General features: G+C 49.0%; 1 protein-coding gene across 19 annotated transcripts in view; it reads right to left on the bottom strand.

Moving 5' to 3' along the window:
• The window catches only part of tcf4 (transcription factor 4), a 417,619-nt gene that overhangs the window by 29,483 nt on the left and 370,807 nt on the right, over positions 1–17,329 (bottom strand). For all 19 annotated transcript variants that reach the window (XR_006079479.1, XR_006079480.1, XM_042302739.1 and 16 more), the window contains one exon: positions 5,373–5,508. Coding sequence is in view for 17 of the 19 variants with exons in the window: in XM_042302739.1 (XP_042158673.1) it covers positions 5,373–5,508 (136 nt within the window). In the remaining 2 variants the exon portion in view is untranslated. The remainder of the gene's footprint in view (positions 1–5,372; positions 5,509–17,329) is intronic.

Raw genomic sequence — 17,329 nt, 5'->3', positions numbered from 1 at the left:
TAGTGTGTGTCTGTCTCTGTAGTGTGTGTGTGTGTCGCTGTAGTGTGTCTGTCTCTGTAGTGTGTGTGCCTGTGTCTGTAGTGTGTGTCTGTCTCTGTAGTGTGTGTCTGTCTCTGTAGTGTGTGTCTGTCTCTGTAGTGTGTGTGTCTGTCGCTGTAGTGTGTGTCTGTCGCTGTAGTGTGTGTCTGTCTCTGTAGTGTGTGTGTGTGTCTCTGTAGTGTGTGTGTGTGTCTCTGTAGTGTGTCTGTCTCTGTAGTGTGTGTGTCTGTCTCTGTAGTGTGTGTGTGTGTCTCTGTAGTGTGTGTGTGTGTCTCTGTAGTGTGTCTGTCTCTGTAGTGTGTCTGTCTCTGTAGTGTGTGTGTGTGTCTCTGTAGTGTGTCTGTCTCTGTAGTGTGTCTGTCTCTGTAGTGTGTGTGTCTGTCTCTGTAGTGTGTCTGTCTCTGTAGTGTGTGTGTCTGTCTCTGTAGTGTGTCTGTCTCTGTAGTGTGTCTGTCTCTGTAGTGTGTGTGTCTGTCTCTGTAGTGTGTGTGTCTGTCTCTGTAGTGTGTCTGTCTCTGTAGTGTGTGTGTCTGTCTCTGTAGTGTGTCTGTCTCTGTAGTGTGTCTGTCTCTGTAGTGTGTGTGTGTGTCTCTGTAGTGTGTGTCTGTCTCTGTAGTGTGTGTCTGTCTCTGTAGTGTGTGTGTCTCTGTATTGTGTCTGTCTCTGTAGTGTGTGTGTGTCTGTCTCTGTAGTGTGTCTGTCTCTGTAGTGTGTGTCTGTCTCTGTAGTGTGTCTGTCTCTGTAGTGTGTCTGTCTCTGTAGTGTGTGTGTGTGTCTCTGTATTGTGTGTGTGTGTCTCTGTAGTGTGTGTGTGTGTCTCTGTATTGTGTGTGTGTGTCTCTGTAGTGTGTCTGTCTCTGTAGTGTGTGTCTGTCTCTGTAGTGTGTGTGTGTGTCTCTGTATTGTGTGTGTGTGTCTCTGTAGTGTGTCTGTCTCTGTAGTGTGTGTGTGTGTCTCTGTATTGTGTGTGTCTGTCTCTGTAGTGTGTGTGTGTCGGTCTCTGTAGTGTGTGTCTGTCTCTGTAGTGTGTCTGTCTCTGTACTGTGTGTCTGTCTCTGTATTGTGTCTGTCTCTGTAGTGTGTCTGTCTCTGTAGTGTGTGTGTGTCTCTGTAGTGTGTGTGTGTGTCTCTGTAGTGTGTGTGTGTGTGTCTCTGTAGTGTGTGTCTGTAGTGTGTGTCTGTAGTGTGTGTCTGTCTCTCTAGTGTGTGTGTGTCTGTAGTGTGTGTGTCTGTCTCTGTAGTGTGTCTGTGTCTGTAGTTTGTGTGTCTCTGTAGTGTGTGTGTGTGTCTCTGTAGTGTGTGTGTGTGTGTGTCTCTGTAGTGTGTGTGTCTGTCTCTGTAGTGTGTGTGTCTGTCTCTGTCGTGTGTGTGTCTGTCTCTGTAGTGTGTGTGTGTCTCTGTAGTGTGTGTGTGTCTGTAGTGTGTGTGTGTGTGTGTCTATAGTGTGTGTCAGTCTGTCTCTGTAGTGTGTGTGTAGTGTGTGTGTGTGTCTTTATAGTGTGTGTCTGTCTCTTTCTCTGTAGTGTGTGTCTCTGTAGTGTGTGTGTCTGTCTGTAGTGTGTGTCTCTGTAGTGTGTGTCTGTCTCTGTAGTGTGTGTGTGTGTCTCTGTAGTGTGTGTGTCTGTCTCTGTAGTGTGTCTGTCTCTGTAGTGTGTGTGTCTGTCTCTGTAGTGTGTGTGTGTGTCTCTGTAGTGTGTGTGTGTGTCTCTGTGGTGTGTGTGTCTCTGTAGTGTGTGTGTCTGTCTCTGTAGTGTGTGTGTCTGTCTCTGTAGTGTGTCTGTCTCTGTAGTGTGTGTGTGTGTCTCTGTAGTGTGTGTGTGTGTCTCTGTAGTTTGTGTGTCTGTCTCTCTGTAGTGTGTGTGTCTCTGTAGTGTGTGTGTCTGTAGTGTGTGTGTCTGTAGTGTGTGTGTGTGTCTCTGTAGTGTGTGTGTGTGTCTGTCTCTGTAGTGTGTGTCTGTGTCTGTCTCTGTAGTTTGTGTGTCTGTAGTGTGTCTGTGTCTGTAGTGTGTCTGTCTCTGTAGTGTGTGTGTGTCTCTCTAGTCTGTAGTGTGTGTGTGTGTCTCTGTAGTGTGTGCGTGTGTCTCTGTAGTTTGTGTGTCTCTGTAGTGTGTGTGTCTGTAGTGTGTCTGTCTCTGTAGTGTGTGTGTGTGTCTCTGTAGTGTGTGTGTGTGTATCTGTAGTGTGTGTGTCTCTGTAGTGTGTCTGTCTCTGTAGTGTGTGTGTCTGCCTGTGTGTCTGTGTGTCTGTCTCTGTAGTGTGTCTGTCTCTGTAGTGTGTGTGTGTGTGTCTGTCGTCTCTGTAGTGTGTGTCTGTCTCTGTAGTGTGTGTGTCTGTCTCTGTAGTGTGTGTGTGTCTGTCTGTCTGTCTGTAGTGTGTGTGTCTGTCTCTGTAGTGTGTGTGTGTGTCTGTAGTGTGTATGTCTCTGTAGTGTGTGTCTGTCTCTGTAGTGTGTCTCTGTCTGTAGTGTGTGTGTCTGTCTCTGTAGTGTGTCTGTGTCTGTAGTGTGTTTGTCTCTGTAGTGTGTGTGTGTGTCTCTGTAGTGTGTCTCTGTCTGTAGTGTGTTTGTCTCTGTAGTGTGTGCGTGTGTCTCTGTAGTTTGTGTGTCTGTCTCTGTAGTGTGTGTGTCTGTCTGTGTGTGTGTCTGTAGTGTGTGTGTGTCTGTCTCTGTAGTGTGTTTGTGTCTGTCTCTGTAGTGTGTGTGTGTGTGTATCTGTAGTGTGTGTTTGTGTCTCTGTAGTGTCTGTGTGTGTCTGTCTCTGTAGTGTGTCTGTGTCTGTCTCTGTGTGTGTGTGTGTGTGTATCTGTAGTGTGTGTGTGTCTGTCTCTGTAGTGTGTCTGTCACTGTAGTGTGTGTGTGTGTGTATCTGTAGTGTGTGTGTGTCTGTCTCTGTAGTGTGTGTGTGTCTCTGTAGTGTGTGTGTGTGTATCTGTAGTGTGTTTGTGTCTCTGTAGTGTGTGTGTCTCTGTAGTGTGTGTGTGTGTGTATCTGTAGTGTGTTTGTGTCTCTGTGTGTGTGTGTGTCTGTCTCTGTAGTGTGTCTGTCTCTGTAGTGTGTGTGTGTGTATCTGTAGTGTGTGTGTGTCTGTCTCTAGTAGTGTGTGTGTGTGTGTATCTGTAGTGTGTGTGTGTCTGTCTCTGTAGTGTGTGTGTGTGTATCTGTAGTGTGTGTGTGTCTGTCTCTGTAGTGTGTGTGTGTGTATCTGTAGTGTGTGTGTGTCTGTCTCTGTAGTGTGTGTGTGTGTGTATCTGTAGTGTGTGTGTCTGTCTCTGTAGTGTGTGTCTGTAGTGTGTGTGTGTGTGTGTGTGTGTGTGTGTATCTGTAGTGTGTGTTTTTGTCTCTGTAGTGTGTGTGTGTCTGTCTGTAGTGTGTGTCTGTAGTGTGTGTGTGTGTGTGTGTGTGTGTGTGTCTGTCTGTAGTGTGTGTTTTTGTCTCTGTAGTGTGTGTGTGTCTGTCTGTAGTGTGTGTGTGTCTGTCTCTGTAGTGTGTGTCTGTAGTGTGTGTGTGTGTGTGTGTGTGTGTGTGTGTATCTGTAGTGTGTGTTTTTGTCTCTGTAGTGTGTGTGTGTCTGTCTGTAGTGTGTGTGTGTCTGTCTCTGTAGTGTGTGTGTGTGTGTGTGCAGTTGGCGAGGGCCTCAGGACGATACGTTGCCAAGGAAGTCATTTCCAGTCTGTAGACAGGCCTCAGGGCTAATTTGCTTCACAGCATCGGTCGTATACAATTTTCTTTTACATATTCATATTTTAGATAAATGGTGTTTTCTCTGTTAAATCATAAGTACTCACACATTCAATTGTGGACTCTGCCAATTAAACTGATTTTACTGTCGATAAAATATGGATATGAGTGTATGTGATAATTGACCATTTAAAAAATATATTTATTCTATTCAAATGTTTGTTTTTCACCAAAAAAATAATTCTACTATAATTTGCTAATGGATATTTCCCAACAGTAACAAAAACAGTTTGGAACAAATCCTGTTTGAAAAGCTGATCATATTTGATGTTTCCAGGGCCATGTTTCCAGGGCCATGTTTCATGTTTCCAGGGCCATGTTTCCATGTTTCCAGGGCCATGTTTCCAGGGCCATGTTTCATGTTTCCAGTGCCATGTTTCCAGGGCCATGTTTCCAGGGCCATGTTTCCAGGGCCATGGGCCATGTTTCCAGGGCCATGTTTCATGTTTCCAGGGCCATGTTTCCATGTTTCCAGGGCCATGTTTCATGTTTCCAGTGCCATGTTTCCAGGGCCATGTTTCCATGTTTCCAGGGCCATGTTTCCATGTTTCCAGGGCCATGTTTCCAGGGCCATGTTTCCAGGGCCATGTTTCATGTTTCCAGGGCCATGTTTCCATGATTCCAGGGCCATGTTTCTATCTTTCCAGGAACATGTTTCCAGGGCCATGTTTCATGTTTCCAGTGCCATGTTTCCAGGGCCATGTTTCCAGGGCCATGTTTCATGTTTCCAGGGCCATGTTTCCATGATTCCAGGGCCATGTTTCTATCTTTCAGGAACATGTTTCCAGGGCCATGTTTCCAGGGCCATGTTTCCAGGGCCATGTTTCCATGTTTCCAGGAACATGTTTCCAGGTTTCCAGGGCCATGTTTCCATGTTTCCAGGGCCATGTTTCCAGGGCCATGTTTCCAGGGCCATGTTTCATGTTTCCAGGAACATGTTTCCATGTTTCCAGGGCCATGTTTCATGTTTCCAGGGCCATGTTTCCATGATTCCAGGGCCATGTTTCTATCTTTCCAGGAACATGTTTCCAGGGCCATGTTTCATGTTTCCAGTGCCATGTTTCCAGGGCCATGTTTCATGTTTCCAGGGCCATGTTTCCATGATTCCAGGGCCATGTTTCTATCTTTCCAGGAACATGTTTCCAGGGCCATGTTTCCAGGGCCATGTTTCCATGTTTCCAGGAACATGTTTCCAGGTTTCCAGGGCCATGTTTCCATGTTTCCAGGAACATGTTTCCAGGTTTCCAGGGCCATGTTTCCATGTTTCCAGGGCCATGTTTCCAGGGCCATGTTTCCAGGGCCATGTTTCATGTTTCCAGGAACATGTTTCCATGATTCCAGGGCCATGTTTCCAGGAACATGTTTCCAGGTTTCCAGGGCCAACCAGATGGGAGCCCACCTTCACACGGTGGGTTTTGTATTTGATTTGTGTTTGTTTGTCCCCGTGAGCTAGTTGCTACTCTTCCATAATGTCCTAGTCTATATAACAAGACAGGGAACAGAGGTTACCAGCAGGAGACCTTATAGCCCACAGAGTTGCCTGCTGTGTCACACCGTGCCCTCCACAAACACCCCCCTCCCCCGGTATGGTACTCACCCCGGTATGTATCAGTCTGGTTGAGATCTGGTGATGTGGCAGACTGCTGGGGCAGCTGGGGGACTGGCACTTGGTTGGGTCTGATGGGATGGCTGCCACGCATGGCCACGCTACCATCTTCCCTGTGAGAGCCCACCTGCAGGGAACCAGAGAGAGAGGAGGAAACACGTTAACCTCAGGAGGGGTACGGCGCAAACACACGATGCGGACGAAGGCCCCTGAACACAAATAGCAGCTCATGGTTCATGCATTTATTGAATAATATGACTAGCTATAAGTACACGTTATAAATATGATTCATACATGTTCAGTAAGAGTTGAATCTGCTTTGTGTTTTTCTTCTTGTCATGGTTATCAGGTATCGTGGTATAGTGATGCTGGTATCGTGGTATAGTGATGCTGGTATCGTGGTATAGTGATGCTGGTATCGTGGTATAGTGATGCTGGTATCGTGGTATAGTGATGCTGGTATCGTGGTATAGTGATGCTGGTTACATGGTATAGTGATGCTGGTATCGTGGTATAGTGATGCTGGTATCGTGGTATAGTGATGCTGGTATCGTTGTATAGTGATGCTGGTATCGTGGTATAGTGATGCTGGTATCGTGGTATAGTGATGCTGGTATCGTGGTATAGTGATGCTGGTATCATGGTATAGTGATGCTGGTATCGTGGTATAGTGATGCTGGTATCGTGGTATAGTGATGCTGGTATCGTGGTATAGTGATGCTGGTATCATGGTATAGTGATGCTGGTATCGTGGTATAGTGATGCTGGTATCATGGTATAGTGATGCTGGTATCGTGGTATAGTGATGCTGGTATCGTGGTATAGTGATGCTGGTATCATGGTATAGTGATGCTGGTATCATGGTATAGTGATGCTGGTATCATGGTATAGTGATGCTGGTATCATGGTATAGTGATGCTGGTATCATGGTATAGTGATGCTGGTATCGTGGTATAGTGATGCTGGTATCGTGGTATAGTGATGCTGGTATCGTGGTATAGTGACGCTGGTATCGCGGTATAGTGATGCTGGTATCATGGTATAGTGATGCTGGTATCATGGTATAGTGATGCTGGTATCATGGTATAGTGATGCTGGTATCATGGTATAGTGATGCTGGTATCATAGTATAGTAATGTTGATATCATGGTATAGTGATGCTGGTATCATGGTATAGTGATGCTGGTATCGTGGTATAGTGATGCTGGTATCATGGTATAGTGATGCTGGTACCGTGGTATAGTGATGCTGGTATCGTGGTATAGTGATGCTGGTATCATGGTATAGTGATGCTGGTATCGTGGTATAGTGATGCTGGTATCATGGTATAGTGATGCTGGTATTGTGGTATAGTGATGCTGGTATCATGGTATAGTAATGTTGGTATCATGGTATAGTGATGCTGGTATCATGGTATAGTGATGCTGATATTGTGGTATAGTGATGCTGGTATCGTGGTATAGTAATGCTGGTATTGTGGTATAGTGATGCTGGTATTGTGGTATAGTGATGCTGGTATCATGGTATAGTAATGTTGGTATCATGGTATAGTGATGCTGGTGTCATGGTATAGTGATGCTGGTATTGTGGTATAGTGATGCTGGTATCGTGGTATAGTAATGCTGGTATTGTGGTATAGTGATGCTGGTATCATGGTATAGTAATGTTGGTATCATGGTATAGTGATGCTGGTATTGTGGTATAGTGATGCTGGTATTGTGGTATAGTGATGCTGGTATCATGGTATAGTGATGCTGGTATATGGTATAGTAATGTTGGTATCATGGTATAGTGATGCTGGTATTGTGGTATAGTGATGCTGGTATCGTGGTATAGTGATGCTGGCATCGTGGTATAGTGATGCTGGTATCGTAGTATAGTGATGCTGGTATTGTGGTATAGTGATGCTGGTATCGTGACAACCCTTTCATGTTTCCTACATCCTCCATATCATTCCCCCTTGATTTTCTCTATAAGTGATCAGCTAGTCTCCCTTTCAGCAAACTCCCCTTCCTCCTTCCCTCTCTACCTCCTTCCCTCTCTAACTCCTTCCCTCTCTACCTCCTTCCCTCTCTAACTCCTTCCCTCTCTCTTCCTCCTTCCCTCTCTTCTGGGAACACCCCCCCATCCACATCGATGGAACAGTAGTGGAGAGGGTAGCAAGTTTTAAGTTCCTCGGCATACACATCACAGACAAACTGAATTGGTCCACTCACACAGACAGCATCGTGAGGAAGGCGCAGCAGCGCCTCTTCAACCTCAGGAGGCTGAAGAAATTCGGCTTGTCACCAAAAGCACTCACAAACTTCTACAGATGCACAATCGAGAGCATCCTGGCGGGCTGTATCACCGCCTGGTATGGCAACTGCACCGCCCTCAACCGTAAGGCTCTCCAGAGGGTAGTGAGGTCTGCACAACGCATCACCGGGGGCAAACTACCTGCCCTCCAGGACACCTACACCACCCGATGCTACAGGAAGGCCATAAAGATCATCAAGGACATCAACCACCCGAGCCACTGCCTGTTCACCCCGCTGTCATCCAGAAGGCGAGGTCAGTACAGGTGCATCAAAGCTGGGACCGAGAGACTGAAAAACAGCTTCTATCTCAAGGCCATCAGACTGTTAAACAGCCACCACTAACATTGAGTGGCTACTGCCAACACACTGTCAATGACACTGACTCTACTCCAGCCACTTTAATCATGGGAATTGATGGGAAATGATGTAAATATATCACTAGCCACTTTAAACAATGCTACCTTATATAATGTTACTTACCCTACATTATTCATCTCATATGCATACGTAGATACTGTACTCTATATCATCGACTGCATCCTTATGTAATACATGTATCACTAGCCACTTTAACTATGCCACTTGGTTTACATACTCATCTCATATGTATATACTGTACTCGATATCATCTACTGTATCTTGCCTATGCTGCTCTGTACCATCACTCATTCATATATCCTTATGCACATATTCTTTATCCCCTTACACTGTGTATAAGACAGTAGTTTTTTTTTGGAATTGTTAGTTAGATTACTTGTTGGTTATTACTGCATTGTCGGAACTAGAAGCACAAGCATTTCGCTACACTCGCATTAACATCTGCTAACCATGTGTATGTGACAAATAAAATTTGATTTGATTTGATTTGATTCCTTCTCTCTCGTCCTCCTTCTCTCTCTTCCTCCTTCTCTCTCTACCTCCTTCTCTCTCTTCCTCCTTCCCTCTCTACCTCCTTCCCTCTCTACCTCCTTCCCTCTCTTCCTCCTTCCCTCTCTACCTCCTTCCCTCTCTTCCTCCTTCCCTCTCTACCTCCTTCCCTCTCTACCTCCTTCCCTCTCTTCCTCCTTCCCTCTCTACCTCCTTCCCTCTCTACCTCCTTCCCTCTCTTCCTCCTTCCCTCTCTACCTCCTTCCCTCTCTACCTCCTTCCCTCTCTTCCTCCTTCCCTCTCTACCTCCTTCCCTCTCTACCTCCTTCCCTCTCTTCCTCCTTCCCTCTCTACCTCCTTCCCTCTCTTCCTCCTTCCCTCTCTTCCTCCTTCCCTCTCTACCTCCTTCCCTCTCTTCCTCCTTCCCCAGATGTGTACTACTGATGTTGACCTGCAGAGGGCAGCCTCCCCCTGTGCATCACAGAGAGGAAGGACCCGGTCCCAATCTACACCCCCCCACCCCACACACACACACTACTACACCCCCATGTTCTATCCTCCTCCTATCCTCCTCCCTCGCGTTCTCTCTCTTCCTCCTTCCCTCTCTACCTCCTTCTCTCTCCTCCCTCGCGTTCCCTCTCTTCCTCCTCCTCTCCTCCTCCCTCGCGTTCTCTCTCTTCCTCCTCCCCTCTCTTCCTCCTTCCCTCTCTTCCTCCTTCCCTCTCTTCCTCCTCCTCTCCTCCTCCTCCCCTCTCTTCCTCCTCCCCTCTCTTCCTCCTCCCCTCTCTTCCTCCTTCCCTCTCTTCCTCCTTCCCTCTCTTCCTCCTTCCCTCTCTTCCTCCTCCTCTCCTCCTCCCTCGCGTTCTCTCTCTTCCTCCTTCCCTCTCTTCCTCCTCCTCTCCTCCTCCTTCCCTCTCTTCCTCCTTCCCTCTCTTCCTTCTCCTCTCCTCCTCCCTCGCGTTCTCTCTCTTCCTCCTTCCCTCTCTTCCTCCTCCTCTCCTCCTCCTTCCCTCTCTTCCTCCTTCCCTCTCTTCCTCCTCCTCTCCTCCTCCTTCCCTCTCTTCCTCCTCCTCTCCTCCTCCTTCCCTCTCTTCCTCCTCCTCTCCTCCTCCTTCCCTCTCTTCCTCCTTCCCTCTCTTCCTCCTCCTCTCCTCCTCCCTCGCGTTCTCTCTCTTCCTCCTTCCCTCTCTTCCTCCTCCTCTCCTCCTCCCTCGCATTCTCTCTCTTCCTCCTTCCCTCTCTTCCTCCTTCTCTCTCTTCCTCCTTCCCTCTCTTCCTCCTTCCCTCTCTTCCTCCTCCTCTCTCCTCCCTCACGTTCTCTCTCTGTCCAAACTAAACCTGGATGGCAGTAATAGTGAAGCCGCTCAGATCCGTTCAGGCAGGTAAAATATAAAACGCTCTCTCTCCCAGGGAGCCTCTCTGTCCTCAGCGGAGCTCAGTGATTCCCGTCCATCTGTCTACTATCATGTCCGCCAACACAACTGACAATTATCTTAATACCCATATGTTTAATTGTGGGGCTCCTAATTCCCCCGACGGATCCTCTAGATCCAGCAGGAATTCAGATTTTGGCACAAGTTATTTTTCTCCCTCTTCTCTTCTTTTCCTCTGTCACTCTCTCTTTACGTCGTACGGTGTCATTCTCCCTCTCTCTCCCTTCTCTCTCCCTCTCTCTCCCTTCTCTCTCCCTCTCTCTCCCGTCTCTCTCTCCTCTCTCTCCCCTCTCTCTCCCTCTCTCTCCCTCTCTCTCCCTTCTCTCCCTCTCTCTCCCTCTCTCTCCCTCTCTCTCCCTCTCTCTCCCTTCTCTCTCCCTCTCTCCCCTCTCTCTTCCTCTCTCTCCCTCTCTCCCTTCTCTCTCCCTCTCTCTCCCTTCTCTCTCCCTCTCTCTCCCTTCTCTCTCCCCTCTCTCCCTTCTCTCTCCCTCTCTCTCCCGTCTCTCTCCCTCTCTCTCCCCTCTCTCTCCCTCTCTCTCCCTTCTCTCTCCCTCTCTCTCCCTTCTCTCTCCCTCTCTCTCCCTTCTCTCTCCCTCTCTCTCCCTTCTCTCTCCCTCTCTCCCCCTCTCTCTTCCTCTCTCTCCCTTCTCTCTCCCTCTCTCCCTTCTCTCTCCCTCTCTCTCCCTTCTCTCTCCCTCTCTCTCCCTTCTCTCTCCCTCTCTCTCCCTTCTCTCTCCTCTCTCTCCCTCTCTCTCCCCTCTCTCTCTCTCTCTCCCTCTCTCTCCCTTCTCTCTCCCTCTCTCTCCCTTCTCTCTCCCACTCTCTCCCCTCTCTCTCCCTCTCTCTCCCTTCTCTCTTCCTGTCTTGTCTATAAGTCCAGCTAAGCCTCTGACAGTGCAACTGGAGATGTCAGCTACACCTCCTTGCTTGATGCAAATATCAGAAAATGTCGAGCGGCTTTGTGGGGAGCGTACCGACAGGCAGAGGGAGAGGGATGCGTTCCAAGCCAGCTGCGTTTGTTTGCTCCTCGTCTTTCATCACAACACAAACCCCAAATGCCAAATGGCACCATCCTGGCTGGGGATAGAAGGTTCTGGTGTACATATTTAATAAAGGTTTTATATTTTTAAAACTCTGCTAAATTAGTATGATGATGTGTGGGCGGATGAACATGCGGGGCGGCTGGGGAGATGGTTTCCTAGAGTCACCCTGTCACTTGTGCCACTATTAATCAAGAGGATGGCGCTTCACAGTCCCACACTCCACCTGTCTGTCTGTCTGTCTCTGCCTCTCTGTCTGTCTACCTGTCTGTCTGCCTTCCTGCCTGTCTGTCTGTCTGCCTGAGGTACAGTACTCTGACTATTTTTTATTTATTTCACCTTTATTTAACCAGACTATGCAGGATTCAGGAAGGAGGTAAACCGAAGGAGGAAGGAAGGAGGTAAGGAAGCAGGTAAGGAAGGTGGAAGGAAGGAGGTAAAGAAGGAGGTAAACCGAAGGAGGAAGGAAGGAGGTAGGGAAGGAGGTAAGGAAGGAGGTAAGGAAGGAGGAAGGAAGGAGGTAAGGAAGGAGGAAGGAAGGAGGTAAGGAAGGAGGAAACCGTTTCTGGGTCAAGTGCCTAGCAGAACTGCTTCTCTCTCTGTCCTCCTGCAGGAGAGACCGACAGCAGCAATAACACTCCCTCCAATCTGCTGTATCTATTCTCCAATATGGGGAAATAGAAGGGTTCTACATTTTCTCCTAACATTAGTTTCCACAGGAAGGCATGTTAACGGGTGGAGTCGAGAGAGCGGCAGCAAGGCCCTGTAGTCCTCCCTGTAGTCATCATAGAGAGGGGACCTGTAGTCATCATAGAGAGGAGACCTGTAGTCATCGTAGAGAGGGGACCTGTAGTCATCCCTGTAGTCATCATAGAGAGGGGACCTGTAGTCATCATAGAGAGGGGACCTGTAGTCATCGTAGAGAGGGGACCTGTAGTCATCATAGAGAGGGGACCTGTAGTCATCATAGAGAGGGGACCTGTAGTCATCATAGAGAGGGGACCTGTAGTCATCATAGAGAGGAGACCTGTAGTCATCCCTGTAGTTATCGTAGAGAGGAGACCTGTAGTCATCATAGAGAGGGGACCTGTAGTCCTCCCTGTAGTCATCGTAGAGAGGGGACCTGTAGTCCTCGTAGAGAGGGGACCTGTAGTCATCATAGAGAGGGGACCTGTAGTCCTCGTAGAGAGGAGACCTGTAGTCATCCCTGTAGTCATCGTAGAGAGGAGACCTGTAGTCATCATAGAGAGGGGACCTGTAGTCCTCCCTGTAGTCATCGTAGAGAGGGGACCTGTAGTCCTCGTAGAGAGGGGACCTGTAGTCATCGTAGAGAGGGGACCTGTAGTCATCATAGAGAGGGGACCTGTAGTCCTCGTAGAGAGGGGACCTGTAGTCATCGTAGAGAGGGGACCTGTAGTCATCATAGAGAGGGGACCTGTAGTCATCATAGAGAGGGGACCTGTAGTCATCGTAGAGAGGAGACCTGTAGTCATCATAGAGAGGGGACCTGTAGTCATCATAGAGAGGGGACCTGTAGTCATCATAGAGAGGGGACCTGTAGTCATCATAGAGAGGGGACCTGTAGTCATCGTAGAGAGGAGACCTGTAGTCATCGTAGAGAGGAGACCTGTAGTCATCGTAGAGAGGAGACCTGTAGTCCTCCCTGTAGTCATCGTAGAGAGGATACCTGTAGTCATCGTAGAGAGGAGACCTGTAGTCATCCCTGTAGTCATCGTAGAGAGGGGACCTGTAGTCATCATAGAGAGGGGACCTGTAGTCATCATAGAGAGGGGACCTGTAGTCATCATAGAGAGGGGACCTGTAGTCATCCCTGTAGTCATCGTAGAGAGGGGACCTGTAGTCATCGTAGAGAGGGGACCTGTAGTCATCGTAGAGAGGGGACCTGTAGTCCTCCCTGTAGTCATCGTAGAGAGGGGACCTGTAGTCATCATATAGAGGGGACCTGTAGTCATCGTAGAGAGGAGACCTGTAGTCATCCCTGTAGTCATCGTAGAGAGGAGACCTGTAGTCATCATAGAGAGGGGACCTGTAGTCATCGTAGAGAGGGGACCTGTAGTCATCGTAGAGAGGGGACCTGTAGTCATCGTAGAGAGGAGACCTGTAGTCATCCCTGTAGTCATCGTAGAGAGGAGACCTGTAGTCATCCCTGTAGTCATCGTAGAGAGGGGACCTGTAGTCATCCTAGAGAGGAGACCTGTAGTCATCCCTGTAGTCATCCTAGAGAGGAGACCTGTAGTCATCCTAGAGAGGAGACCTGTAGTCATCCTAGAGAGGAGACCTGTAGTCATCCTAGAGAGGGGACCTGTAGTCATCCCTGTAGTCATCCTAGAGAGGAGACCTGTAGTCATCCTAGAGAGGGGACCTGTAGTCATCCATGTAGTCATCCTAGAGAGGGGACCTGTAGTCATCCCTGTAGTCATCCTAGAGAGGAGACCTGTAGTCATCCCTGTAGTCATCCTAGAGAGGAGACCTGTAGTCATCCTAGAGAGGGGACCTGTAGTCATCGTAGAGAGGAGACCTGTAGTCATCCTAGAGAGCGGACCTGTAGTCATCCTAGAGAGGGGACCTGTAGTCATCGTAGAGAGGAGACCTGTAGTCATCCTAGAGAGGGGACCTGTAGTCATCCTAGAGAGGGGACCTGTAGTCATCGTAGAGAGGAGACCTGTAGTATCGTAGAGAGGAGACCTGTAGTCATCCTAGAGAGGGGACCTGTAGTCATCCTAGAGAGGGGACCTGTAGTTATCGTAGAGAGGAGACCTGTAGTATCGTAGAGAGGAGACCTGTAGTCATCCTATAGAGGGGACCTGTAGTCATCCTAGAGAGGGGACCTGTAGTCATTGTAGAGAGGAGACCTGTAGTATCCTAGAGAGGGGACCTGTAGTCATTGTAGAGAGGAGACCTGTAGTCATCCTAGAGAGGGGACCTGTAGTCATCGTAGAGAGGGGACTTGTAGTATCCTAGAGAGGGGACCTGTAGTCATCCTAGAGAGGTGACCTGTAGTCATCCTAGAGAGGGGACCTGTAGTCATCCTAGAGAGGAGACCTGTAGTATCGTAGAGAGGGGACCTGTAGTCATCCTAGAGAGGGGCTGTCTGCTGATGAGACCTGTAGTCATCGTAGAGAGGGGCTGTGTTGATGAGACCTGTAGTCATCGTAGAGAGGTGCTGTGTGTTGATGAGACCTGTAGTCATCGTAGAGAGGTGCTGTGTGTTGATGAGACCTGTAGTCATCGTAGAGAGGGGCTGTGTGTTGATGAGACCTGTAGTCATCGTAGAGAGAGGACCTGTACTATCATAGAGAGGGGACCTGTAGTCATCCTAGAGAGGGGACCTGTAGTCATCCTAGAGAGAGGCCCTGTAGTCATCGTAGAGAGGAGACCTGTAGTATCGTAGAGAGGGGACCTGTAGTCATCGTAGAGAGGGGCTGTCTGCTGATGAGACCTGTAGTCATCGTAGAGAGGGGACCTGTAGTATCGTAGAGAGGGGACCTGTAGTATCGTAGAGAGGAGACCTGTAGTCATCGTAGAGAGGAGACCTGTAGTCATCGTAGAGAGGGGCTGTGTGCTGATGAGACCTGTAGTCATCGTAGAGAGGGGACCTGTAGTCATCGTAGAGAGGGGACCTGTAGTCATCATAGAGAGGGGCTGTGTGTTGATGAGACCTGTAGTCATCCTAGAGAGGGGACCTGTAGTCATCGTAGAGAGGGGACCTGTAGTCATCATAGAGAGGGGCTGTGTGTTGATGAGACCTGTAGTCATCGTAGAGAGGGGCTGTGTGTTGATGAGACCTGTAGTCATCATAGAGAGGGGACCTGTAGTCATCGTAGAGAGGGGCTGTGTGTTGATGAGACCTGTAGTCATCATAGAGAGGGGCTGTGTGCTGATGAGACCTGTAGTCATCATAGAGAGTAGACCTGTAGTCATCGTAGAGAGGGGACCTGTAGTCATCATAGAGAGGAGACCTGTAGTATCGTAGAGAGAGGCTGTGTGCTGATGAGACCTGTAGTCATCATAGAGAGGAGACCTGTAGTCATCGTAGAGAGGGGACCTGTAGTCATCGTAGAGAGGGGACCTGTAGTCATCGTAGAGAGGGGCTGTGTGATGATGAGACCTGTAGTCATCATAGAGAGGAGACCTGTAGTATCGTAGAGAGGGGACCTATAGTATCGTAGAGAGGGGCTGTCTGCTGATGAGACCTGTAGTCATCATAGAGAGGGGCTGTGTGTTGATGAGACCTGTAGTCATCATAGAGAGGGACTGTCTGCTGATGAGACCTGTAGTCATCATAGAGAGGAGACCTGTAGTCATCATAGAGAGGGGACCTGTAGTCATCGTAGAGAGGGGCTGTGTGCTGATGAGACCTGTAGTCATCATAGAGAGGGGCTGTGTGTTAATGAGACCTGTAGTCATCATAGAGAGGGGACCTGTAGTCATCATAGAGAGGGGCTGTGTGTTGATGAGACCTGTAGTCATCATAGAGAGGGGCTGTGTGCTGATGAGACCTGTAGTCATCATAGAGAGGGGACCTGTAGTCATCATAGAGAGGGGCTGTGTGTTGATGAGACCTGTAGTCATCATAGAGAGGGGACCTGTAGTCATCGTAGAGAGGGGCTGTGTGTTGATGAGACCTGTAGTCATCATAGAGAGGGGCTGTGTCTTGATGAGACCTGTAGTCATCATAGAGAGGGGCTGTGTGTTGATGAGACCTGTAGTCATCATAGAGAGGGGCTGTGTGCTGATGAGACCTGTAGTCATCATAGAGAGGGGACCTGTAGTCATCGTAGAGAGGGGCTGTGTATTGATGAGACCTGTAGTCATCATAGAGAGGGGCTGTGTGTTGATGAGACCTGTAGTCATCATAGAGAGGGGCTGTGTGCTGATGAGACCTGTAGTATCATAGAGAGGGGACCTGTAGTCATCCTAGAGAGGGGCTGTGTGCTGATGAGACCTGTAGTCATCATAGAGAGGGGCTGTGTGCTGATGAGACCTGTAGTCATCATAGAGAGGGCTGTGTGTTGATGAGACCTGTAGTCATCATAGAGAGGGGCTGTCTGCTGATGAGACCTGTAGTCATCGTAGAGAGGGGCTGTCTGCTGATGAGACCTGTAGTCATCGTAGAGAGGGGCTGTGTGTTGATGAGACCTGTAGTCATCGTAGAGAGGGGACCTGTAGTCATCCTAGAGAGGGGCTGTGTGTTGATGAGACCTGTAGTCATCATAGAGAGGGGACCTGTAGTCATCGTAGAGAGGGGCTGTGTGTTGATGAGACCTGTAGTCATCATAGAGAGGGGCTGTGTCTTGATGAGACCTGTAGTCATCATAGAGAGGGGCTGTGTGTTGATGAGACCTGTAGTCATCATAGAGAGGGGCTGTGTGCTGATGAGACCTGTAGTCATCATAGAGAGGGGCTGTGGGGACCTGTAGTCATCGTAGAGAGGGGCTGTGTGTTGATGAGACCTGTAGTCATCATAGAGAGGGGCTGTGTGTTGATGAGACCTGTAGTCATCATAGAGAGGGGCTGTGTGTTGATGAGACCTGTAGTCATCATAGAGAGGGGCTGTGTGTTGATGAGACCTGTAGTCATCATAGAGAGGGGCTGTGTGTTGATGAGACCTGTAGTCATCATAGAGAGGGGCTGTCTGCTGATGAGACCTGTAGTCATCATAGAGAGGGGCTGTCTGCTGATGAGACCTGTAGTCATCGTAGAGAGGGGCTGTGTGTTGATGAGACCTGTAGTCATCGTAGAGAGGGGACCTGTAGTATCGTAGAGAGGGGCTGTGTGCTGATGAGACCTGTAGTCATCCTAGAGACGGACTGTGTGCTGATGAGACCTGTAGTATCGTAGAGAGGGGCTGTGTGTTGATGAGACCTGTAGTCATCATAGAGAGGGGCTGTGTGCTGATGAGACGTGTGACAGACAAACAGGAGCAGATGGCATAAGGAGTTATGCACTAATGCTGTTAACGCTCGCCTGGATCATTCGGCTAGGGCTGCCTGACTCCCCCTAGAGCATAGTACAGTTGGCTACAGCACCTCAGCCTGGCTGCTGTCTCCCCTACACACTCATGCTCCCCTGCTCCCCCACTCCCCTGGTGCTGCCTGACTCCCCCTAGAACATAGTACTGTACTGCAAATCCGTCTCCTTAATGGACTGCTCCCACAGAGCCACAGCCCAGCACCTCTGTCTCTCTGTCTCTCTCTCTCTGTCTCTCTGTCTCTCTCTCTCTCTCTCTCTCTCTGTCTCTCTGTCTCTCTCTCTCTCTCTCTCTCTCTCTCTCTCTCTCTCTCTCT

The sequence above is a fragment of the Oncorhynchus tshawytscha genome, linkage group LG20, assembly GCF_018296145.1.
Source record: "Oncorhynchus tshawytscha isolate Ot180627B linkage group LG20, Otsh_v2.0, whole genome shotgun sequence".
NCBI classification, from domain to species: Eukaryota; Metazoa; Chordata; class Actinopteri; order Salmoniformes; family Salmonidae; genus Oncorhynchus; species Oncorhynchus tshawytscha.
Note: the sequence above shows the minus strand (reverse complement) of the source record. Positions and strands in the feature narration are given on the sequence as shown.